Source organism: Dermacentor andersoni, chromosome 4 (assembly GCF_023375885.2).
Source record: "Dermacentor andersoni chromosome 4, qqDerAnde1_hic_scaffold, whole genome shotgun sequence".
NCBI lineage: Eukaryota > Metazoa > Arthropoda > Arachnida > Ixodida > Ixodidae > Dermacentor > Dermacentor andersoni.
In genome coordinates this window covers 91733259-91759196 of record NC_092817.1, presented here as the reverse complement: position 1 = coordinate 91759196, position 25938 = coordinate 91733259, and the positions used below count along the sequence as shown (strand labels likewise).

Here is a 25938-nt window from a genome sequence, read left to right as displayed (position 1 = left end):
GCTTACTACACCGCGTAGTGATGCCTAATGAACGAACTCGCTGTGTTGGGCCTTCCGCCATGCAAGCTTGACACGTGCGCGCGTACTCATCTGAACCCCCTTGTATGCTGATTTCGCGTGTTGATATCAGTAACCGAATTTCAAAACGCTTCCTTGATTGCGGCATTTCATCAAGTGCGCTCGGAGCGACGGACTAGTGCAATATGTCTCATGTGTAAGCGCTCATTGTACTTTGTGCACAAAATAAAAAGAAGAAAGACAGAAAGAAGGAACAGCAGTAATCTCCTTCTCGGGAGCAGCACCGTCGATAGCCACGGGTTCCGGCGCTGCAATGCGCGCCTATGAATGCCAATGGCCCCGCCGTTAAGAAGTACGAGCTCTGCTTACGTGCACTGTAGCCCATAACGCTCGAACGAGGCAAAGTACATATGTATATATTTCAGCCGATGAAGCGACAGGCTCTTCCTACAGTTTCATGCACGCCTCTGGCCTCCTTATTTGCATTCGCTTCCCGATTTACACGCTCTGCAAAGGCAGCGTCGGCCTAGTTCACGCGGCCATGCGGTGCAGTGCTTCGATCATGCCGCATTCGGCGACAATACGTATACAGGACCGCGTTCATTCCATCTTCCACAGGTTCCAGTTTTCCGCTCTGCAATGTCCGGACGCCGTGCGAGGCGATCGCGCACACAAAGGGCGCCGACGACAGAAAAGAAATTCCCTCGTAATGCGGTCCTACTGTCACTACTGTATGACTCTTGCGATGAACGAGCGTGCCTCGCTGGGATAAGGAGACCCACAGACGGAAGGACATATATAGCGGTGGCGTATATATCGTGGGAGCTGGTGCAGTTCGCTGTGATCGCCAGCACCGCAGCGTAGCCTCCGGTAACCCAAGGCGTTCGCAGTGAGTGGTCCGTACATACCGGAGATGCCAATGGCTTCTGCCTTCGGAGCACCACTCATAAGGCACGACGCATAAATATACTCATATATAACAGACCTCAAACGGAAGCCGTCCTCGCCCTCGTGTCAGACAGAATGCGAGATTCGTTCATTCATTTTCGAACGGCAGCTGGCTTCATCTAAACTTTGGGGGACGCCATTGTGAAGAGCTCGAGATTAATTTTTCCCACTTAGTGTTCCTTAACATGCCCCACGACCTGAGTACGCTAGCGTTATTAATGAAAAAGTGTTTCTTGACTGGGTCACCCACCGATTCACCTTACAATCTGTACGGTAACTACGTCACAGATTTGAAGCACTTCAGAGTCTCTCTCTCTCTCTCTCTCTCTCTCTCTGTCTCTCTCTCCTTTCGGCTCCATGCAAAGGTCAATAGAATACAAGGCATCGTGCTCTGCAGCAGGATGTCATGGCTGTTTTGCAAATGTGGTACAATATGCATCATTATGTTGATCCCTACTGTCCATCGTCGCGTCGGGCCAGCAGAGAAAGATAGAAATTAAAGAAAGGAAAGGCAGGGACGTTAACTAGAACGAAAAATAGTCGCTGTTTCGGCCGAACGGTGAAGCGTCGATTGCGATAGCAAATTAGTAGATAGCTGTACAAAGTAAGGATAGTAGTTTTATCAGCCGTATAAACTTGTAAACATTCGCTTACTAACTAAATTAACAAGCATGGTGTCACGCACGCACAAGCACACGTGAACATGCCTACCTGGATGACCGTGCACACTCACTGTCAAAACTCTGGTGTGAGGATTGAAGCGCGGCAGTAGGGGCAGTGAGCGAATCGACCTCCGTTCTGCCCGTCTCTTCAACACGAACTAAGCGCCGAGAACAGAGCGCACACGAAGCTATCAGCATTCGGCGCACTCTCTCCCCGTCGCAGATCGCTTTCAATATAGGGCCCGCGCGGCGCGCCATATGCAGCGGCCACCGGAGTAGGGCACGTAGAAAGATCAGGAACTCTGCACTGCATATAGTACTCTCGGTTGTAGATAACCATAAAACGGCAACAGGAACTAAACAGGGACTCGATGTTTGGACCTCGATGCTTAGCGCGCATCGAGGAGAGAACTGCTCTTGCGTCTCGTGAAACCATTCTTCACGCGTTCGCATCGCAACTCCTGATAGAACGACGTCATGTCACGAACGTTCTGGCGCTAGAATCAAAAGTCGCCCCAGTCGAACCGGCAGCGTGAGAAAGAGAGAGAGAGATAAGATGAAAAGAGAAAAAGAAAGAAGCCGGACACGAAGAAAAAGGAATCGGACAAAGAATAGCGCCACAGAGGCTCCGTTCCATCATCTTTCGTGTGCTTTATTCTCTCTTTGCAGTGGCTTGTTTTACCCTCCGCCCTTCTTTTGTACAGCTGCGGGACGCCCAACAAACACGCGTGACCAGCGCTGTCCGACCGCCGCCGCGAGGCGGCGTTCGTGTAGATATGCGTATATACTCACGTACGCGGCAGCTCTCTGAAAGCGTCAGTCTTAGCGGCTGCCCGCACGCTGCATACGCCTCGTGCATATAGGCAGCTCACGCGCTGAGAGAAGCGAAGAATAGAAAAGAAATTTAAAGAAAACAAAACGACTGACGAGTGCCCAAATAAGAAAGCCACCTGCACCCCGATCGACAACTTCGCCCCCCCCCCCCTCCCCCCGCTCTGCAGAGCAGCAAAGTTACACAGGCAGAGAGACCGCGCTTCCTGTTGCACTTCCCGAGCGTCCAGTTCACGCAACAAGGCGGCGGCCGACGCCGCTGAGGAAGCGGCGCGCGGGAGTTGCTGCGCCACTTTCTTTTTGCAAACAGAGGAGCCTTGCGAGGCGTACGGCGCTTGAAAGGCAGAGGGAGTGCGAATGGGAGGGGGGAAAGCTGTCTTCTTTTCAGAGCGAAAACGGGGGTTAACGCGCGTAAATGACGCGGAGGAGCGTTGAGGACGGAAAGTGCTGCGGGCGTCGGGCCGACCTCCGCGACCCGGCGGCTACGCGAGTGGATGCACAGTTTCGGAAAAGGCCGCGATGCTTCTTCAAATTGGAGGAACGACGCAGGAGACTGTCGGGAGAACCTTAAAAGGGGAGGGGGAAAGAGAGGCAGGGGGGGGGGGGGGGCACGGAAGAGAATATGGAGTTCATCTTTCACGCTTCGCGATATGCCGCAGGCTGCGGCGGTGGCGTCCACCGCGACGACTTTTTTTGGCGTGTAAAGGTTGGTTCGATTTGGTTTTCCAGGCATCGTACTGGCAAACGCAGACACCGCATAGTGCGGAAGACACACTTGCTCGAATACAGACTTGAAAATAGCCTTAAATAGTCAGCAGTCGGCTTGTCTTTTTGCTATACCGGAACGCGTGCGAACGGTGCCGAAAATAGGCTCCCCAAAACGAGGAGAAACGTTTAAGAAAGGGAAATCGACATAGCTGAAGGGGGTCGCCTCATGGGTCAAGTTTTCGTTCGTATAGCTAACTCCTTATATCCAACGTATTGTGATCGTCAATTTATGTCAGTGTATACCTGAATTTTCGCAGACGCGTTATGACCTCTCAAATCCTCGTCGGGGTTAGTGGATCTTGCTTCGTACGAAAACGCGTCTTCAGCAGATGCGCAACAAACCATGCGATGAAGTATCTTTCAAGAAAACAAAAAAATTGCGACAGCCAACAGCGATGTGAGACCTCTTGCGCGGAATGTCAAGTGGAAAATATTTCACGTTAATATTCAAGAGGCGCCCTGAAAGCGATACGGAGGGAGACACAGCACTCCAAATTGCGGCTACTAAGGCTGTCTTCACATCACAACGGTGTCGGAGGCAAAATCGCGTTTTCCGACGCGCGAGTTAACGCAACGTGATCACTGTCGTCACTCGCCAGTCACAGACGCAGAATGTCGCGGATAGCTTCGTCCACGTGGATTTCTTACCATTCGTGCAATCGATCCCGAAAGTAGCCTTACCAGTCAGTATAGTTACGACTACATAAATGCGTGGGAACCTCCTTATAGCATCGTGCATAACTCATTCCGCTCTTAGAGGAAGAGCATGGGATTCATAAGTATAGCTTGCGTGACGCATATGCGCGTGATATATAACTCTCAAAATGAACTCGAAGCTGGCGCACGTGTACTTATAGTGCACATCGCGTGCGCAGCGCAAGCAGCGAGCGGGCCGTGTGTGTAGGACATGCGGCGACGGGGCACGACCGTAAAAGGAAAGGGTCTCCCTGTCTGCCAACCTCCTGCTTACCCCGTTGTCTGCTTGCGATCTAGAAGCCCCAGTGAGAAGAATAAGAAAGAAAAAGCCGTTTCCTGATGTGCCGTCAGTATTCACTGCACCGAGGCACGCCCTGAATGAAAGGCCCGACTCACCCTTACAGGTAGCTTTTTTTTTTTTTTTATAACGCTTTAGTTTCTTCATTTTCATCGTGCGTGCCCACGCTTGTCTAAAGCGGAGGCACGCACGTAAATAACTCAACATCACATTCAGTCGTGTATTCTTTCTCTCGCAAAAAAAGAGAAAAGAAAATCAGGGATCTGAAAAGGGGGTGCTGGCTGTTGGCTCACTTTAAAAGCTGTTACAGATACGTGATGATGTATGCTGAACAAACATGAGCTCGGCAAGCTTGTCGTAAGCGTACATGTGCGATCCGCTAGAACATGTAGGATTGAGTGTCTTGCGCGCCGGAGCGTGTGTATGCGTGTATGCGTCATCTGCCGCCTTTCACGTGGCAACACCAGAGTACTCGGTGTGATGTATTCTCAATACATAACTATATTTACACATTATGGTCAACGTTCGCTATCTGCACGCTTTTAAACGAGCTATGCGTACGAACATGTACACTACATCCATCAGTTTCTAACAGGTGACTCGCTGTTCATATCTTGCTGTGCCTTTTTTTTTTTCGAGAACGATGTCTTACCAGTGGCGAAAGTAATTTTGAATTGCTACGCACACCGGCTATAGTTCGCGAAATAGTTGGCAGACATGCTGCGCCTCTGTGAGCGCTCCGTCGGTGGTTCCAACTATATAATATGCCACAGCCTATTGGTAACGGTACTGGTATTTTATTGCAATGCAGAATACGGTACATGTATACAATACGAACAACAATATTATGCAATCCAGTACACCATTTATATTCACCTGGCAGATGAAAGTCTTACATATACAATAATTATGCTGCAAGCCAGAAGCTAAACTACACTGAGGAGGCACTTAAAAATATAAAAGCATCCGAAAGAAGTGAACGATAGCACACGATCTGTTAACAAAAGCATAATGGGTCCGTAGTACCACCCATTGCATTTCCTGGCCTGTAACTTTTTAAGAAGATGTGATTGTAACGGTGAAGTGTGATTGGGCGTCAACGGTCAGAACAGGCCACTGTGTCCAGATAAGGGAGGGGGGGGGGGGGAGAGGGGACATATCGTGTAAGTGTCCACCTAGCGGACATGTCCACTTGGCAGACACTTGTGGACAAGTGGACATGTTCGGACATGTCCACTTGGTAGACACTCACAAAATACGTCCCCTCTCCCCCCCTCCCTTATCTGGACACAGTGGCCTGTTCTGACCATGACTAGGTGGACACTTACACAATAACCCCTTACCCCCTCACCTCCCTTTCAGGCATTTACAGGAATGTAAATCACAAGGCGGCGTCTGTAGGTGGCGCTGATTTGCTCTCACTAAAGAAATGTGAGAAAAAATAACAGGTATCACTTGAAATCTCATCATACGAAGACACGCACGTATACATCACGCAACATATGGGCACACGATTAACACGAGAACGGCACGCAGATTAAGAGAGGCAGGAGGAAATATTAGTTCAGTGTCGCACCGGGAGATAAACACAGGGTTCAAATTATACGCGAGCGCACCAAGCAATAATTATGACCGGCGCGGCAGCACAACAGTATACTTAAGTATTTCAACAGCCCAATAGGTTACTAGTGCTTAAAGGTCACGCGAAAGCATGGTTCTCTTTACCTTCCTTTAATATTGGCGGAACAACTTGTGGATATGTGTATTTCGCCCTTCCATGGACATTCGCATCCGCATAGCGGCACCCGTCGTGACACTTCTGTGCTAGACTTGCTCCGTGCCCTCGGTTTCACCTACAGGCGCACGTGTGTTGCGCGTAAGCCTCCGCAGGGAGGGCTCCCAGCTAGCACGCCATACATTCCAGGCGCTTCTCAGGTGTGAGAAACGGCAGTTCCTCGCACAATACGGCTTGCTTCAGCGCGGCGGCCCCTAGTAATTGCAAAGAAGATGGCGAGCCCGCGCTCTAGGAAGCCGTGCCGACATTAAAGCTTATTTATAGCCGAGTCCCACACGACGCGGCGCTGCTGGTGGGCCCACGTAATTAACAAATTGTAGGTGCGCTTCTAATTACGACTTGTCGCTCAACGCATGCCACTAGGCGCGCTTTCACTTCCGGAAAGTCATTGTCCTGCCGTATCATCTATGGATTCTTCGCGATGGACTAAGGCACGGGCATTATCGGGAGCTGTCGCCAACAGTTTAAGCGACAGAAAAAATGAAGTGCATTGTCGACTAAGCTTTTTTTAAGCTATAGTATCCTAGGCACTGCAGTGGAATCTTGTGGCCTTTAAGAGTACAGATCGAAGGTCATCGATGGAACGATCGGACGCCGTTGATGACAGATTTATTTCTCACCGAAATATGCACGCCCTGATCAGAGCATGGGCGATGCTACATACCTGTTACGCGTTCTGATATACAAGGTGTATCGGCTAACTTTAGCCAGAGTTTAAGAATATGCCGATGCACTCTAAGACGACGCGACCAAATGCATGTTGCTCAAATGCATCTTTCAGAAGCACGCCCTGCTTGATGCTATGTTAGTTCGTACGCGGATAGTTTGGGAGCGTTGCAATCACGGCGCGCAAGCGGGTATGTCACGTGGTATCTTTTTTGTGTCTATGCATTTCGCGGGCATCCGGGGTAAGCTGAAAAACACTAACACTTAATAGATATAAAGTTAGAAACTGCCTAATCAGACATTTTTCAAAGCGATCTACAACTTTCTGATTGGAATTTTTCGCCTAACTTCGTTGCTTTCAGAAGTTGTATTCTTGACTAATTATCTACTTAAGCAAAATACAAAAAATAGCGTAACATACTACACACAGAAGTGAGCAACATGCATTTGGTAGCGTTGTCTTAGCTGAAACACCATGTATAAGTGTGTACGTCGCGCGAACTGTATGAAACATTGGTGCCTATTCATAGATTGCGTTCACGGTGAAACAGTGGCCGATTCGTGGGCTCATTCCATTCTATTATTTAAAACAACTATCAATGAAAACAAGTTGACGCGAATGCGGCTCCCGGTAGACTTTCATAGCACTGGTGCATGAAAGCAATACGACCCGCCGTGGTTGCTCAGTGGCTATGGTGTTGGGCTGCTGAGCACGAGGTCGCGGGATCGAATCCCGGCCACGGCGGCCGCATTTCGATGGGGGCGAAATGCGAGAACACCCGTGTACTTAGATTTAGGTGCACGTTAAAGAACCCCAGGCGGTCGAAATTTCCGGAGTCCTCCACTACGGCGTGCCTCATAATCAGAAAGTGGTTTTGGCACGTAAAACCCCATAATTTAATTTTTTTAATGAAATCAATACGGCTATGTTGAATTGACGCGTTTTTACGATTTACACACGTGACGTTTGCGGGAAAAAAAGTCACTGGTCCTCTGTGCTCGTGCGGACTGGACCAATGCAGTATTAACTAAGTTCAACAACGTACCATCAGTATATATAAGATAAGCGTACTTATCAAAATCGAGTGGCACGCGTCCTATGGCGCTCCCACATTCATTTTTCGACGCAGTGTTTTGAGTCTACAGTATATTTAGAAACCAGGCGTGCTATTCTACACGTGCACTGTCAATTTCCGCCATATTGTCAGATTCTGTGATGGCAGCAGTTTGAACCAATCAGAGGTGCCCCGAGGGCTGTTACGGTCTCCTGATTGGCTCAAAATGGCGTCATTACCAAATTAGACAACGTGACAAAATTCGACAAGAACAGCACCCCAGCTGCGCAGCGATCCCACTTGCACGACCGTGGCACTTGGCACTCAGTTTTTATCGTGCGACGCCGTCTGACTTCAGCTGCGATAGCTGACAGGACTAGTGATTCACGTGAGCGAAATCTAGCAAAATCTAGCGAAATCTCGTTTCCAAACGCGCCCGTTTTGAAACGAGTTCAAAACAGGCGCGTTTGTAATCTGCAATTGATCAGAGGGACACTTCTTTTTTTTTTCTTTCGGCACATTCGAATGAGGGAACCAGCCTCGTGAGACAAGATGCTGTGTGTACCACTACTCTCCTGTGATTTCAGAAAATTGAATATTTATAAAACTGCGATTGACCACACAGAAAAAGCGGTGATAGCAGGAGGGCTGTACAGGCCCGCACTAATGCAATCTGGTGAGTTGTCATGGTTTTTTGGCTACCGTTGTTGAACTGGGTTCATTCATATTTTGTAACGAAATATATTTTACTATAATGTTTCCCATTTTGTCCAAGTGAAGAAAGAACTTGAGTTCCCGCATCTGGCTTGCGTCACGCAACGCTTTATTCTTCATTAAAACTTCCCTTTGCTAGTGTTGTAACTAGCATACGAATAAGCTTACCTTAGCAACAGGTTAATGAAACTATATTTCTCATACCACACCATGCATCTTACCGTAATTAAGTATCCAGTAGCAACAACAAACAAAAACACCCTCACAGGTGTATGACAGTCCGACAACTGATACATCAAAGACAACGAAGCTATCTCCGGAAGCAGTCGGTGACAGTAAGATTATAGTCGGTGACAACCTAAGAAATAAAAGGTTATATGCACGCTGCCCTACCCAAGTACAATTTGCATAGGTGCTCCAGTGAAATGGAAGTTTTATTGTATATATAACTTGAAGAGAAAGTCGAAAAAAAAAGAAAGCAGAGCGTATGCTTCGATTAGGTTTATTTACTTACCTGACAACGAGTGGTTTCGCGTGCTATAGAAACTGCTTTCTCTACATATATCGGCATTTGCGTCACATGGTTTCAAGATGGAACCTGAAAGTCTAGGCAAATTTCACGCGGATCCCGATATCATCGCTCAGCCAAATGAAGCAAGTGGCTTGAGACAACTAGCTTTATTTTCCAATTAGCCCAGCACTTACGTTAGCGCAGAGCGGCGACATTAAGCTGTGAGCGGACTTCAGGCGGGCTTCACCTCAGCTCTCTCGCAGGGGCGAAGAGCGGGTGCACCGTGTATCTGCGGGTGTAGCTCGCGTGCAGGTCGTCACCGACTACAGGGGTCTACGTTTGCCGGCTGCGCTGTGGCTGGCTGTAGCACCGCACCGTCAGCTTTCAATATACGCAGTCTGCATCGGAGCCGTCACGAACAGCACGCATCCATGAAGTCGCTCGTAACACAGCCTGTGTGGGAGCCGTGAAACGGCCAGCCACGACAGCTGCTCCTCGAACGCAGCAGCAAGGCTGCGTTGCAGTGCGAAACCGGCCTTCACCGTCGCAGCCGTACAAACCCCAAACTGACTCGACGCCCTCCGTAGAGCCGGTGAAACGCGACATGAGAAGCAAAACAAAAATACGGATTACACAGGCTACAAAGCCGTGCAAATAAGTTTTCTATTCGAGCGACGTATACGCGAGGCATCTTTCATTTTATAATCATTGATAAATACGTTTCAAAGCAGAAGTGAAGGGCTCTGGATGCTCTTTTTATTAGCGCTTGATACTGCCTGCACGGCTGTGGAACTCCAGCTTCACTGTAAATAATAATAATAATAATAATAATAATAATAATAATAATAATAATAATAATAATAATAATAATAATAATAAACAGATAGATAGCTGACTTGTGCAATTTGTGCTACCTTGTACAATCACCGTTTCATTTCCAAGAAAACCGTAATTGCCCTCCAGCGCTTATATTAGTAATTTTCTCAAAAGACGATAAGTAATGCATGCACTTTTTGTTCCTTCATTTTTTTTTCCTGCACATCACCCGTAACATGCCCCCTATATCCTCCTAAAGAAAGCTCGGTGCCACTGTCAGACCTCTTTGAGCGACGGGCAAACATTCTTCGTGCCCAGTGTAACGCCTTTACATAGGGGTAAAACGAATATTTCGCTTTTATTTGCAAGCCCCATAAAATAACTCAAGGCCATTAGACTTGGCCCGCCATATCACCTTTAACGTACCTGTCCTGGGAGACCTAAATCTAGCACCGAATACACTTAGCGCACGTGGGCGAAAGAATTTGAAATGTGGTATAATTACGGCTTTTGCAGTAAATTATCGCTCGGAAGCGTCCTACAAGTGTTATAGACATGTTGTGCCGGCGTTCTGAGAAACGTAATTGTGACACAAAATGTTCGTTTGCAGGAAGTGCGGCTCATGTTATGGATAACGTACATGCGGGAGATGTAGTTTGTTTTAATTACGTGCATTCAGAAAAAGTTGCTCATTCAACCGCTTGCAAAAGAAATTTGGTTGTGATTCTGTAAGGTCGCGCAAGTCTGCTGCGCAAGGTCTTACGGGTTGACTAGGTCAACGACGGCCCACTGCGAAATAGACGTGCTTCCATGACCGGTGGACGCTTTTCATTTTCTTCTTTCTTCCTTTCTTTCTTTCTTTCTTTCTTTCTTTCTTTCTTTCTTTCTTTCTTTCTTTCTTTCTTTATGAACGACCTGCATACATCAGATACTTCACCTATTTGGCACGGTTTGACAAAGGCTAGTTTCCTGATCTTGTCAGAGTGACCAGCAGCTTCACCTTAAGCTGCCAAATTGTAAGAGACAAAACTGTCCGCTGGCATCACGCACATATTTTTTTAGAGGGACGCTTGTTCGGGGAATCGCTCTTTACATATGCCGTCCGTTCCCTTTCCAATCGCTGACCGCTTCTCGACTCGTCTCTACGGCAACGACGCGAGCCCTCGCTTCTCCACTGACCCTAAACTCGCTCGACTGGCCCAAGCGTGCGCGCCGCCGCGTTTTCTCGCTCCCCGGGCGCTATTAGGAAAACAGGACGAACGCTCGCGGCACTTTTTCTTCTTTCTCTGCCGCCCGCGGGCACTGGAAGAACAACACCAAACGGAAGCCGCCCCAGGACGGAACGGAAGGGGCGCGCGCGGTTACCCCCCCCTCGGTCACATCTCAGGAAGTGTTCAGCACGCCCGCTCCCCCCCCCCCCCCCCCCACACCCTCCACCTTACAACAACGGTATAACCTGCCTGCAAAGAACAAAGACTACCACTCCTCTCCGTTCTTTGGATGCCTGCCTGCTCCCGGTTCCTCTTCTCGTGGTCGCCGAGGCGTTTGTGCTTTCCTTCGCTACGCGACCCGGCCGGCCCCGGTCGTAATTAGTCGGCCGGTCTCTTTGTGAGCGCACCGCTGGTGCTTTCCACCAAACGCCGAGAGCTGTGCGTTCGCGCTGCACGCTCCAGTCCCGACACGCGAGCGTGGTAGCGTGTGCCGCGGGCGCTCTCGTGCAGCGACTTGGAGAAGTGGCCCAACGATTTTCAACGTGGATATACAATTTTATACAACCATAGACTATTTAGTTTTGTTAGCACAAGCTGAACCTGTGAAGGGTCAAGGAAAACTGTATAATACGCAAGTTCGTGCGTGGCAGCTGAACGTAAGATCGCCCTGATGAACGCCAACGTGCGTGGTGGTGCATTCGTACAGCTACCGCCACGAGTTCGAAGGTGAACCCGACGGCGGCTCCAAGAGTTTGCCTTTCAGGAGCGCAACGGAACCGTTGATAGTTTTCTTCTTTACTATAACAAATTTTTCAGATATTGGTGCTTCCTGTCGCAAACTTTTATATAATTCAATGCTTTCTACACATATATAAATACATATATATATACGTAGACAGTATTCAATTTTTCTCGGTATCGGCGCTTACGTTTAGAATAGGCCGCGTTTTATTACACGCCTATAAAGGGGTTCGCAATACCTCGTGTGGAACTCGTCTTACGACGCATGTTCAACGAAAATCGGAACGCCGATAGGCCCAACATTTATTGCCTCCGCGTCGTCGTTGTAGAGAATGCTGCACTTTCTCGAGATATTACTTTTATTTATTTTTTATTTCGTGTTTCTCAGAGCAACGTCGCTCATAGCTCAGGTGCTGGTTTGACGTGTTAAACGAAATCGGTAGCTCGAGCGGTCATTTGATCGAGAATCCAAGAAGCAAGCCGTACGTTAATCTGTGGCGGATACCGCAAAGGTGCATGTATATAGGTAGCTCAGAAGCTTGCGTTTAGGTGTGCGCACACAAAACAATCGTGCCTTATATCCGGAATGCTCAGACCACCTCAAAGCGTATATACCATGCATGTACATTGCGGAAATTATGAGATAAGCAGATACATAGCTCTCATTCGAGTCGTCTTCAGGGATATCCGCCGCACGATGCTGCTGTTGAACCAAGCTGCTCTTCTGACACAGCCGATGGTGATACGGCTGTGAAAAGTCGTTCAGCGGCCAAGTTAGTACGTAGTTTTCCTTAATGGCGATCATGGCCTGCTGCGCAACGAAACCAGAGGTTCAGGACGAGAAAATGAGGGGCTGGGCCAAACAGTAAACTGTTTACACGTCTTATAAAACGAAAACAGAGACTGCCTAATACAATTCCGTTAAAGTTAAAGGTTATATTAATATTCAAATCACTCCACTACTGTGCTCAGGATCGATAGCTGCCAGTTAAAATTTTTTTCACCCTGAAGGTTGCTGGTTTATACCGTGGCGGGGTTTAAAAAAATCACTGTATGCGAGAGCGAGCTCTGACTACACCTGCGATGAGTGAAGCTGTAGTTTAAAACTGTGTAATGATTCTGATCGCCTGGTGCGCACTGAAATATTTGACACGATAGTTTCACAGCGATAACTATTAAAGTTTATTTCATGCTGCTCGTATGTCGCCGCTATATAATGTTTGCTTGCCACAAAAAGATTTCTAAGGGCGGTAACTTAATTTGTCTTCGTCAACGACTCGGTGCTACCCAATAATGGCGAGGATGTAAACCGTGGGGAAACGACCATCCGTAAGGGAGCAAGACGTTTTGCTCTGGGCAGTAAAATGACAGTGACGATAAAGTTCATTTCTGCACTGTGACTGCGTCTACAGACACTCGTTGGTTACGAGAGAAACATTATGCAAAAATCGTGCTAAGCCACTCTCCACGCTTTCAAGAGCGAGTGATCCAAACACAGGCATCATAATCAAAAGGAACTTGCTCGAACAACCCACAAGAGCTTAAGCGTCGCACGCGTTCTTCACCGACCACGAAAATCTCAAATACGAGGCTTGCCTTGCCACTAAAGCCATAAAGCCTTGCCATCAAAAGTTGAATTTCGCTACATCGGAATAAACCAGCAAATTGCACCACCACAGAGTTCAAGCTCATTATGCAAGTGTTCCCGTCACGTGCACAGACATTTTTACCATGCAGGCTGCACAGACGCTTTTATCTTGAGCAGACTGATGCGGAAGTATGGCACGGCTTTGTCGCTAAAAACGCAGTGTTGAGGGTTGGTTCGCTATCGACAAAACAGCTTGGCGTTGCACTTGGCCATTTTCTTGGCACCAGCGAGATATACAATATAATGGGCTCCCGGGAGGCTCACCAGGCTTTACGCCTATAGTACGCCACTCCGAATGATATGGATAATGGATGTATTGGCATTACACACGCTGAACGCACAGTGAAAGATAGCGAGCGTAGGAGCAGTGTCATTTTGTGTCCATTGGACCATCAGTCAGCCTCCAGTGCGACCTGTTCCTTCGGCCCTTCACGTAGTTGTTCTGGGGTACCTTCAACACCTCTTGTCGTGGGTATTCTGCAAGTGTCCACCTTGTGGACGTGTCCATTTCGTGTGCTGCTGAAGTTCTGATTGGCTGAGCTGGGGCAAGCGTGATGAGGAGGCAGGCGCCCTCAGCCACTCAGCACTTCAGCAGCAGACGAAATGGACGATGGAAACTTGCAGAATTCCCCTCTACCCGAAGTGCGCTCATCTATGCGCCACTACCCGTCTACGGTGTGGCTTCACACAAGACGCGAACCCGTTTATCATCGGTAGACATGTCCTTAACATAGATCCTTCTGCTTTACTTTATAGTGGCAAAAACAAACTGCGTGCGCATAATTATAATATGCAGCACTTCAAATTATGCTTTAGCGAAGGCTAATAAATTAGAAAAAAAAGATGGCGCGCTCTGGCGCCACAAAAAGAAAATACTCAGAAAATTGTTCACAAATGGTTCTCAAAACGGCTGCCTAGCACGTATCAAAACGAAAATGATCCATACTTTCAGTTAAACATCTGCTCCACTCGGCCGTACCGAACTAGGAAAAGAAGGAAAGAAAGTAAGCAGGGAGGATCATACGCATAGTCGTTACTTTTTTTGCTCTCACTTCAAGGCTCCGTGTGTCCTCCTTGATCGAGGCGAAAAGTGGACCACTTTCGATCGGCTACACCGTCCAGCGGGGACTCATATCTGTTCGCGCCAACGAAGCGTGTATTGGCCGCGGCGACACCAAAGAAAGAAGAGGGCCGCACCGTTTGGCTCGGCCTCCAAAACTACAGGGTGGTTGCGCTGCAACGGCGATACTCGCATGCTACATAAACGACAGCGCGGATAACACGCGGGCAGTCGCGTCGCGTAGCCTCGCAACAGTAGTGAATTGCTACGCGAAGCGGCAGTGGTGAATAGCCCATCCCTGTTCGCTGGCTAACAGAGCGAAAAAGTGAAACGCCCGAAAATAACCGCGCCGATCCGTAACACTAACAAACGTGACAACCTAAGAGTAAGATCCACCACTGTAAAAACCGCTCCGTCCTCCCTTCTTTATGCCAGATAGCCAACCCTAAACTCTATGGCTGCACTCAGTACTAGAAGATGCCGACGTCGGCGGCGGTTCCGCACGTTTTATCGCCTATCCATCTCCACACTCTCTCGCCTGAACCTGCTCACTGGTGGGTCGCGAACAAAAGACACTATCATCCGTCTCGCTTCTTTTCGAGACCGAGGCGTGCGGCTGCACGCTCTCTCACACGCATATGCAGCACGAGAGCATAATACAGTACCGTCGGGCCGACGGTGGGTAGGCGTGTCTTGACTCGGGGCCTTTGCACCACCGATAACTATGTCCGCACCTACGATGGGACTGAAAATAGACGCCGTGAGGCATGCAATATGGAAGCAAGGCTGTGCGCCAAGAAAAGTTGGGTGGAGGAATTTATTGGTTCATGAATTTCACTTCCTTCTGAGATTAATTAGCCTGGTTATCAGAACGATCGCAGGCAACGAATAGCGCATGTTGAAAGTGATTTATATGCGACTTTCACGGCTGTTGAAAGCCACCCGTGCAGGTTATGCGTGCTTGTTCCCGTGCTGCAGTTGTGGATTACACTGAAGCCACCGCAATGGTGTCCATGAGACATGAACAGCTTTCTGTTATAATTTATCGCGGTAAATTTGTCATCACATGAGCAAACATGCGACACACACGAACATCGACCCCTTGACACGTTATACAAGGTGGTCGTGACGGTGGTAGAGCCGTGAACGGGTTTAATGTGGTAATCATGGCCGGCAATTTATCCGCTTGAGCGTCTCTTGAATTTTCACTGAGGCGCATCATCAAACGTTCAACAATCATCATTCGAGAGAACTTCAGTAGTAGACGCGATATCTGCTTTAGAAAATAGATGCGCCTTTCCAGATAAACCAGTTACGCTTGCTTGCATGTGGGAAGTCTTTCTTCTACACGTAGGCTTAATTAACATTAATCGCAAAAGGCAATTTTCTGCAGCTGGAATTCATGCAACAGGCAAACTAGGTACAGTACGTTGACCCCAGAAGGACTTCAAAACAAACCTGGCAGCAACAGCGCGCGGCTAAAGGTGTTGCCTTCTCTTTGCTAGGAGTAAAAATGGTCATAATGAATCAAAGTCGCCGAAAGCTATGCGGAATCTCAAGCGATCTTGCGAAGCTCAACGATGCAGTGGACATCCATCCCTACTGAAGCAGATAGCCGTCTCAGCAAGCATGTCAGGACAGATCGCAGTCAGGCGATGGAGTAGTTTTCTTTTCTCTTCTTTTTCTTTTTTTCCTCAGACAGATGTCCACCATCCCTCAGGACATTTTCCTGTGGGTCATGCTACGAGCTGGTCTTTTGATGGCACATCATAAGTCCAAGAGACGGTCTTCTGCACGATGCGCTATATATGTCGTTTGCATAGCAACACACGAGTGCTATATTAATTGTCGACGAAATGACAATATGTAAGTGCCACACGATAACTCATTAAGAATACGTCAAAAGATTTTGATGCCGTGTAGACACCCTCGAACCGCTGCCACAAAAGCACTAGCTTATAGCTTCCCGTTTATCAGCCTTCCACAGTGAAAATGTGATGAATGATAAGGTGGTGCAAATGTCCACAGGGTAGGCCAAAGAGTGCAAGACAATATCGAAAGGTTTCAAAAGGCCCACACAAGTCTGACAGATGGACCATTGCATAAGGCGTGGGAGCAATTCTCTGAAAGACGTAGGTGTCAGTCGTAATACGAGGAACGGGCTTTGTTCAAAGAAAGAACAAATGATAGAATTTGCAATGCAATTTCAAGGTTTAAAAAATTAAATTCTGGTGTTTCAAGCGCCATAACCAGGATATGATTATGAGACACGCTGTAGTGGGGGACTCTGGACTAATTTTGACCATCTCGGGTTCTTTAACGTGCACCCGATGCAAGGTACATGGGCATTTTTGCATTTCGCCCCCACCGAAATGCCGTGGCCGTGGCCGGGGTTCAATCCTGCGTGCTCAGACTTAGAAGCGCATCGCCGAAGCCACTACGCCACCACGACGGGTACAATTTCAAGGTACATCCACCACTGTGTCTCAGTGGCTATGGCGTTGTGCTGCTAAGCGCACGAGGACACGGGTTCGATCCCGATCGCGGCCAGGCCTTCCCCCCTCCCTGCGCCTCACCTCTTCGTCCTCCCTCATAACTCAGAGTGCAATGTCGGGACGTTAAACAGCACAGTTTAATTAATTCACTTAATTTCGGGTTGCCTTCCATGCTTGCTTGTCCTTGCTTGTCCTTGCTTGTCCTTGCTTGTCTTTACATGATCTTCATTTCCCCCTGTGGTGCGCAGGTGCCCCCGGCTGCAGAACCGCCCGACACTTTTGTGCGACATAATCGAGGACAAGCGTCTACCGTTCCCGGCCTGCTGCCCGCGCATGATCTGCCAGCGCCACAAGAAGCAACCACCACCAACGCAGACGCAGCTCAAGCCCTTCACACCGCACGTCAGCGTCGACAAGGAGCTGCGCAAGATACCGTTTGTCCTCAAAAGGCTAGTGCACATGTTCACAAATTGTCTCTTTTCTTCCCCGCGAGGTGAACAAGCCTCTAGTATAACCTATAGTAGGGAAACAAAGGTAAAAGGTAAGGACAGAGTTAAAATTGAAACGGGATGAAGCACTGACGCCGGCAGCGCTTCACAATTTAGCCTATTTATTATTTATCATCTTTCTAGTCAGAAACAAGTCCAGGCACTCACAGAAGCACTTATTGTTAGTACTCCCCACACATTGCGTCGCTGACGTGCCGAGCAAGAGAGAGAAAGCAAAAATAGGAAAGATAGTGAGGCCAATCAGCCGAGCGTCCTCTTTGCTACCCTACACTGGCGATGAGAGAAAGGAGAATGGACAGAGCCAAAGAGGGAGAAAGTAAGTACTGCTCGCCCAAGAGGATGCACAGCACGACTAAAAGGTTACTCAGGCTGATTCCATTAAAACTTTTTGAAAATGTCTGCTATGAAGACACCGAAGAAAGACCTAGAAAGATGTACGGACGCTAGACGGTAAAGTATAGGAGAGTGTGACCAAGTCCAGGTGCAGTGTTTTGCTGAAACAATGCAGCCACTTCAAGGAGGAAACATCGATACGGTGCTCTCGGCTTTGCGGGCACGCTTAGAGTGCTGGCTCAGTAGTTCAGCAAAAGGGTGTGCAAGTACAGAGGCCATCAAAAGAGCATTCGCTCCAACTTTACTTCAGTCAGCCAGATACTTGGTAACATCCTATTCTGTAGCACTGCTGATTGGTTATACTAATAGTTTACTCTTATCTGTCATCTCTACTTGCTCGTTACCATGGATCATGTGGGTAACCAACAGACAGCAGAGAGGACATGACTTAGAATGACGGTACCAAATGACAACACAACCATACAAGAGCAAGCGTGAGGTCGACTGACTTCGAACGCGTTCTATTGCTATAGTGTAATTGCTATTCTGGATTCTTAAAATCTATAATTATATATCGTCGTCATTGCTCACGTTTTGTATCCAGAGGACCACGAAATACCAAAGCTCTAGAACCTTGCGCCAATTTAGATCTGTTTCGCTGGGAATTCCCTACACAGTTCTAGATAATCTCCCACATATTTTCCTTTCCATCAGCCTATGGAGATTAAATGAGACATGTTCTTTCGCTTACCCACGTGATATCGTGGTTGGGTCGTGGAAGAGCGTTCTACTCGTTGTTGTGCCAAAACATAAAACGTTACCGCTTCGAAACTACGTGTGTATCTCCAATCATCGCTTTCGCCTCGTAAGCGATGATTGTGCAAAACGACACAAATCTGTGTATGTTGTACAGATTTCGACCTAAGAAATAGAAAGGACATTTTTATTGAGTGCTAATATCTGGGATACACGAAAAAAGCCATGCCAAAATAATTTTAAATAAAACTTTATAAATGAATACGTCAGCGGTGAAAATATTCTAATCTTGCTTTCCTGCATTATTCAAATAGCCAAAGGCCTTAGTGCACAAAACATAAAAAAAGTAACGACCCGTAGCGCTTTATTATTTCTTTCTACACTGCAGCGAATACGAAGCGCACACCCCCGCTTTTGTTGTGCCTAGTTTCTCAGCCAATGTGCACCATTCAGAATCTGCGGAGCTAGATAACGATCAGGTTCCTTATTGCTACATTACTGCAGATTACCTCAGAAAGCTTATTCACGTCAGCCGACTACCCGCCGCAGTGGCTTAGCGGCTATCGTTTTGCGCTGCTAAACACGAGGTCGCGGTATCAAATCCCAACCGCGACGGCAGCATGTCGATGGGGGCGAAATAAAAAGATGCCCGTGTTCCGTGCAATAGGAGCACGTTAAACATCCCCTGGTGGTAAAAATTAATCCAGAGTACCCCACTACGACGTGCTTCATAATCAAATCGTGGTTTTGGCACGCAATACCCCGGAATTCATTCGTTCATTCACGTCAACCGACTGCTTTTCATCTGTCAGGCGATTAAAATTTAGCCTTCGTTTTCTTGCTTGTTTTCAGGTTCCTGGAGGTACAGAACACCACGCTGCTGGACGCCATCATCCTCAACCGCATCAAGGCGCTTGAAGCCGCCGCAGTCAACGCAAGTGCCGCCGCGAATGGAACGGTGGGCGACGCTGCCTTCCGTGGACCTACGAACGTGGACGACATGGTGGAGGCGGCTCTACTAACCACGCAGGGTCCTGGTGTCACGACGCAGGACACCACGCCTTTTGGAACCACGGACGGCGCCGTCACAACGACGTCACCTGTGCAAACAACGCCGACCGAGTCGCCAGTCGAGATCATACGTGGCACTGGCTTCCAGAGTGACTCCTTACAACAAGAGCCGCGAAAAAGTGTGACGTTGCCGTCTATCGGCGTCGAAGACGACGACGAACTCTTCCTGAACGACGCTCCCGTGGTTCCATCGTCAGAAGCAGAGTCAACCACGAGAGTTCCGGAGACTCCCAAGACTACCACGACAGCCAAGCAGCAATTCCCCGAGCAGGTTACCGAGCTGACCCGGACAGCCGTATTCGCCCCCGACCGCACGAACAAGCCTGCAGCGGCCATCACGACTGAACCGCCCAGAAGCGAACCGTCTACGGAGATCTATGACGAAACGACGACCAGATCGGTCGGCCTCACTGTCCCCGAGTCCATCTTTGGAACCACATCATCGCCTTCGACGGAACTGCTGCTTGAAACTACGCCTACTCCCCCTACAACAACCGAGACGACCGAACAAACCACGACGAAACAGGCGCAAGGTGATGCCGGAAAGAAGAGCGGTAACTTGCCGACCATTCTCAGGTCCCTGGTAGACAACGTGTTCGACTACTACGACTACATCGACTACTACATTCCAGGCCAAAAGCGCAACCTGACACCGCCGGCTCAAGAAAGGCCCGGAGACCGGCGGAGGATCCCAGAGTCCATGATGGCACTGGTCAAGGAGCAGCTAAGCAAGCAGAAAGATACGAACGAGTCGTCGTTATTCGTTGAGGACCTTCAGGGGGATCAGCCCGCACCAAAAGATGATCCAGAATCCACCACGCCGGATCCGGACAACCAAGAGTTCCAGAAAGAACTAGTCACAAAGATGGCCGTGGACATTCCTCGTGTGACGAAGCAAAATGTTCAGGACACGACAACCGCATTCGCTAGAACGGAGACGGCGACGCAAGAAGCCACTCGCACGGACCTCGCATCCACCACTACATCTACGCCCACTGAGGCCACCAGCACCGCCACAACGAGAAAACAGATCGCTGGCTCGACGATTGAGGGTAGCACGGGCACAACCACACTATCGACGGGAAGAGACACGACTCTTACGCTGGTCAAAAGTGTCGGAACACAGTCGCGAGCTAAAGTGAACCTGGCAATTGAGAATCTTTCGTCCGATAAACCCGAGGACAGGACGGCGACTGATATTTCTACCTCTACGGTTACCACTTCGGCAGTTCCTCAGTCTACCTTGACACCAACAACCCTGAGCAGGACCACAACTGTACCTACCACTCTGTCTACGCCAGCCTCAACACAAGAGGTGACGACAGCTGCAGTCACAACGACTAGGACAACGGCTCCACCGGAAACGTCCCGCCAGCCAGAGACAACGCAGTCTGCAACTCGCTCTTACCAAACCGCAGGAGAGACGGAGACCGCCTTCGTCGGTACGACCAACGCCAACGCTCCTGGAACCACGCCCGCAGTGACCACGACGGCTACTCCAAGTGGAACGGAGACACCTACAACACCGTCAACAACTATCGTTCAGCAGACTACTACTACGACGAGAAATGTTGAAACGACGGGACCCGCCACGTCGACAAAAACCGCCGAAACGACAACGACCGGCACCCGCCAACCGCAGACTGTGACGACGACAACAAGGTCGAGAGCAAGTTCCGAAGCCACTGAGACGACTCCGCAGCTGCAAACGACGATTCAAACACAGCCTCTCCTCTCCGGACGTAACGACACTATCCCTCTACTCACGAGTCCAGAGCCCGCTACTACTAGTGTCACGGCACCAGCAACACCTAGCACACCACCCTCTACATCAACCAGGGCTTCCGAGAGGCCTCTAGGCGGCGCCCCAAACACGGTGCGGGGGAACGTGCTGCAAAAGGATGGCGCCCAGCAACAAAGGTCGGGTAACGCCACGACCAAAGGCCAGCCCACGCCACCGACAAACAACAACGACGTCGAGTACATCGACTATGTCTATTACTACGACTACATCGACACTCCCGACAACTCGACGGCTAACGGTACCGCCTCCTCCTCCACGAATAGCACCGGAACCCGGCTGACCAAACTGTCGAAGTCCGCAAAATGAACGTGACACCAGCTCGTGAAATGATGAGGCTATAGATGAACTGTTTCTTGTTTCTATTTAAATGAGATCCTGAATGAGTTATTGGATGAAAAGGTGTTAGAAGTCACCTCCCGAGGATGGAAAGTCGACTAAGAACTTTGTCTAGTCGGCAGGCAAATTAAAGAGGCGTCTTTTTTGTTCTCTCTTACGGATGAGCACGCCAATGATCATGAACTGGAATGGTGTAGCTGAAATGGTTGGCAGCGTTAGTTTGTATAGTGGTTGTTTGTGATGCATTTTCGCGCTTTTCTGTTTTGTTTTGCCGCCTTTATTTTGTTTCATATGGCCCACGTTATGTTCAGGGCATGGTTTCTCAATGCCACAGCGCCATGTTAGTTGTCGAGAGTTGAAGGATGCATCTTCTAGGCACTCTGTATGATACTTGAAATTTGATCCGACTGTCACGAATGCACAAGGCTAAGCGCAGCGTGGCCAGCTCGCCGGTAAGCTCGGCTTTTGAGGTAAGCATGACTTTGCAGCCAAGCAAGAGATCAGTAAGCTGGCTGCATCGGGAGTAGCGTCGAGAATATCAATCATCCTATATAGGTAAACGACGTGTATAGTGTGCCTATAGTATCCAATACTGAAATGTCACGCACGTCAGTCCACATTTTCACTTCGCCTTTTTTTGCGTTTATTTCTTCAGCTGCCAACCGTAAGATGTGTGTGAATGGTTAAATGAACTCGCCTCAGTAAATCGCATGTAGCTACACCCTCAAGCGGCGCAACATGTGAAAGTGATGCCCAAGTTTATTATTAACTCCGTTCTGTCTTTATTTCTACTCTACAAGCAACACCCACAATCAAATAAGGGCTAGGTGTTTTAATTCTTCAGCAGATGAAGTGTCACAAGCACCGAGTTGTGCGAATTCGAAACATTAGCTGTGTCTTCGATGACACGGTCGTCGACACTTTCATTCTGTATCCTGGGAAGTCTTGTTCTGAACACGTTGCGCCGCTTTCCGGCTTGACGTAGTTATTGAGAGGCATCACGTCTTGGAGTGAATCCTTGCAGCTCCTACTTTGTATTATACCTTACAAGCGATCCCCAGTCGCCATTACTGGGCCTGCTTTATGATGTGTTGTTGATACCATATTGCAAATAAAATGTTGTTATGCGATCTGCGAGCTTGCGTGTTTGCTCTGCAACGCATCCCAGAGGAAAATGAAGTAGGAATCGACAGACTTTTCCACCAAGGAGATACGTGATAGTGACGCCACCTGGTTAGTTCGGTATAACCACAGCAAGCCCACACGTACCGAGTAATTACCAGAATAACCACATTTGAGCCCTTTTTCAAGCTCTCGGTTGTTTTGAGGTGAAACAATTAAACGAAGCAATGGCAGCACTGGTCATCGTTCAAACGACCACGGTATGCCAAGTGGCCACGCACGCCCTGTGGTGCTGAACTGAGACCTGTAGCCTGTTCGTCCACGTATTACCGTTTACGGATTACCTAAATACCGGCGACACAAATCAGCACAGAAGAGCTGATGTCGCCATTTCGTGACACGACGTCAACGTCAAATACAGTATACAGAACTAATATTGCAACGACCAATCTGCCTTGCTAATACAAATGTGCTGACAGCAACACTTACTGGTGTTCTTTTCCGTTCTGCAAGATCAACAACAGCACAAAAACTTTTTTTTACCACGTTGTGGTTACATAAACGGCCACAAGGCGGCACCATCAGCGCTGCTGCTGTCGTCGAATTTTCGGTGTGACGGTATTCCGTAAACTGTAGTACGCTTGCGGCCAGGCTGAAGCTATCGGATAGTTGCACGTGGTGTCATTACGAGAAACATGTCGGCATCTTCCGTACTATTAACGAATCTGGGCTCACACGCTTCCACATTAGAGTGAAATGTCACCCAGTGAAAATGACTGGATTAGAACTTTTAGAAAGGGCTGACTGCAAGTGCACACATAAGCAAGGAATGCAAGAAAGTCATGCAAAGACAAAGTTGAGGCTTTCCTTCATACTAACGAAGTGAAAACGATATCCATCAAATTATGAAAAGCTGAGTGCAATGTAAAATTAAGTACGCCATTGCATGATTAGTTCAGTAGATTCAAAACCAAGTAGGCGTGCTTGCAAGACAGTTGGACGTGGAAGAGACAAAATTGTAAGAGAGCTTTGCCGTACGTCTAAATTGTTCTGAATGCTAATGGGCGCAGCTGCAGTAATATAAGTGAGATTATGCTTTCTGCTGCCAACCCACTCACGGCAGGAAGACACCCAGAAGTATCGGGCCGCGACAGACACCAGCTTATCACACAAAATGTCACGAAGTGCACTGCCTCTACCCAAGCCAACCACTTGAGAAATGCACAAAGAAATATCATGGCGCCATGTAGCGTCATGTATAGTAGTGTCTTATGTAGCCTCATGAGCAGACAATAATTCATCCCTTCTGCACTAATTGATGCAGTGACCAGAACGATGATCAATTTCGAATGCTATAACCACTATTAGAGAGAAGAGAGAGAGAGGGGAAAATTGGGGAGGGTTAAACAAAAGTACTGTACAATTTGCTACCCTGCATAGGGTGAGACGGAAGGACAGTACAGAAAGAAAAGAGAGTTTGGCAGCCAGGAGGCCTTCCAGCAGCAGCAGCAGCAACAGTCATAGGGTGGCAAATACGGGTGATACGTATTAAGCTCCGGAGCATCCATACGTGCCATACCACAACGACGTAGTAGCTCACCTATAGCGACTAAAGTTTCAAAGGATTACTCTCAATCATGAAGACAAGCCGTCCAGCCACACATCCTTTGCCGACAGTTTCGAAGCTACGCTTTGTCTGACGCTCCGCTGACATTAGGTGGCTCAAAGCATAAAGAATTGTCGTACTTAATATCTAGAGCAGTGAAGTACTGATATCCAACTCAGTCCATAAAATAGATTGCGCATACAAAAGCACGAAGAAAAGACAAAACAAACGGGACGGCTACTAAGTTTCGAAGGCAGTTCTTCTTAGACCAAACTGTACATGGATGGCCTCTGCTCGAAAATTCTGAACATGCACTGGCCACAAACACCAAGCGTTCATAACATATAAACGCGACTATTTTGCCTGATGTTCTATCCGTTGATATGGTCCTTCGTCAGCAGCTATTAATTGCTATAACGTTACACGAAATAATTTGCCCCGTTAAGGTAGGTAAACTTATTGCTTAATAAAGGGGTACTAAACAGCAAAACTGGAAACTGAACTTGGCAACGTGTAACACGCGAATCCTCTCGAGTGAGGCTAGCTTAGCAGGGCTCTTTGAGGAATTATCAGGCGTTGCCTGGGATATTATTGTCCTTAGTATAGTTAGAGCTGGTGAGGCTTATACAGCGCTAAATAACGGCCACGTCCTCTGCTACCGAGGTCTTCCAGGTAAGAGAGAGTACAAGGTGAATTTCTAATTCATAAGGGCATAGCAGACAACACTGACGAATTCTACAGCATTAGTGAGAGGGTATTAGTAGATAGAGACTAAAGGTAGTACAAGCCTACACTCCAACCTGCAGTGATGATGAAGAAATACAACAGTTTTATGAAGATGTTGAATTAGCAATGAGACAATTGCAAACTCAGTATTGTATAATCATGGGCAACTTCAGTGCAAAAGTGTGGGGAAAGCAGGCTGGGTAACAAGCAATTCGACATACGGCATCGACTCTAGGAATAATATAGGAGAGATGTTGGTAAGATTCGCGGAAAGGAATAGACTCCGAATGATGAATACCTTCTTCAGGAAGCGCGGGAAATGGACCTGGGAAAGGCACAATGGCGAAACAAGAAATGAAATAATTCCACACTCTCAGCTGATCCCAGCATAGTGAAGGATGCAGAAGTGTTAGGTAGGCTAAGGGGCAGTGCCCATAGGTTAGTGAGGTCTAGGATCGTTCTCAATTTGAATAGAGAAAAAGCAAAATTAGTCAGGTAGAAACAGGCTATCCTAGACATAGTTAGGGTAAAAGCAGACGAATTCACGCTGGTGCTAGTAAACAAATATGCAGCTTAAGAACAAGAAAATGATAATATAAAGGCAATTAATGAAGCCGTAACTAAGCTGATTTCAGAAACAAAAATTGAAGTGGGAGGTAAGGAACCCAATCAACCAGTAGGTAAGCTCTCCCAAAAAACAAAGGACCCAATAAAGAAACGACAAAGCATGAAAGTGTCCACT

At 48.2% G+C, this 25938-nt stretch overlaps 1 protein-coding gene across 1 annotated transcript in view; it reads left to right on the top strand.

The window, feature by feature from the left end:
* LOC126536466 (uncharacterized) overlaps positions 1-22872 on the top strand; it is a 124227-nt gene extending 101355 nt beyond the window's left edge. The window contains exons 3-4 of the mRNA XM_050183435.2: positions 17182-17382; positions 19384-22872. Coding sequence (XP_050039392.2) covers positions 17182-17382; positions 19384-21712 — 2530 coding nt within the window. The 3' untranslated portion in view covers positions 21713-22872. The remainder of the gene's footprint in view (positions 1-17181; positions 17383-19383) is intronic.
* Positions 22873-25938: the final 3066 nt, after the last annotated feature.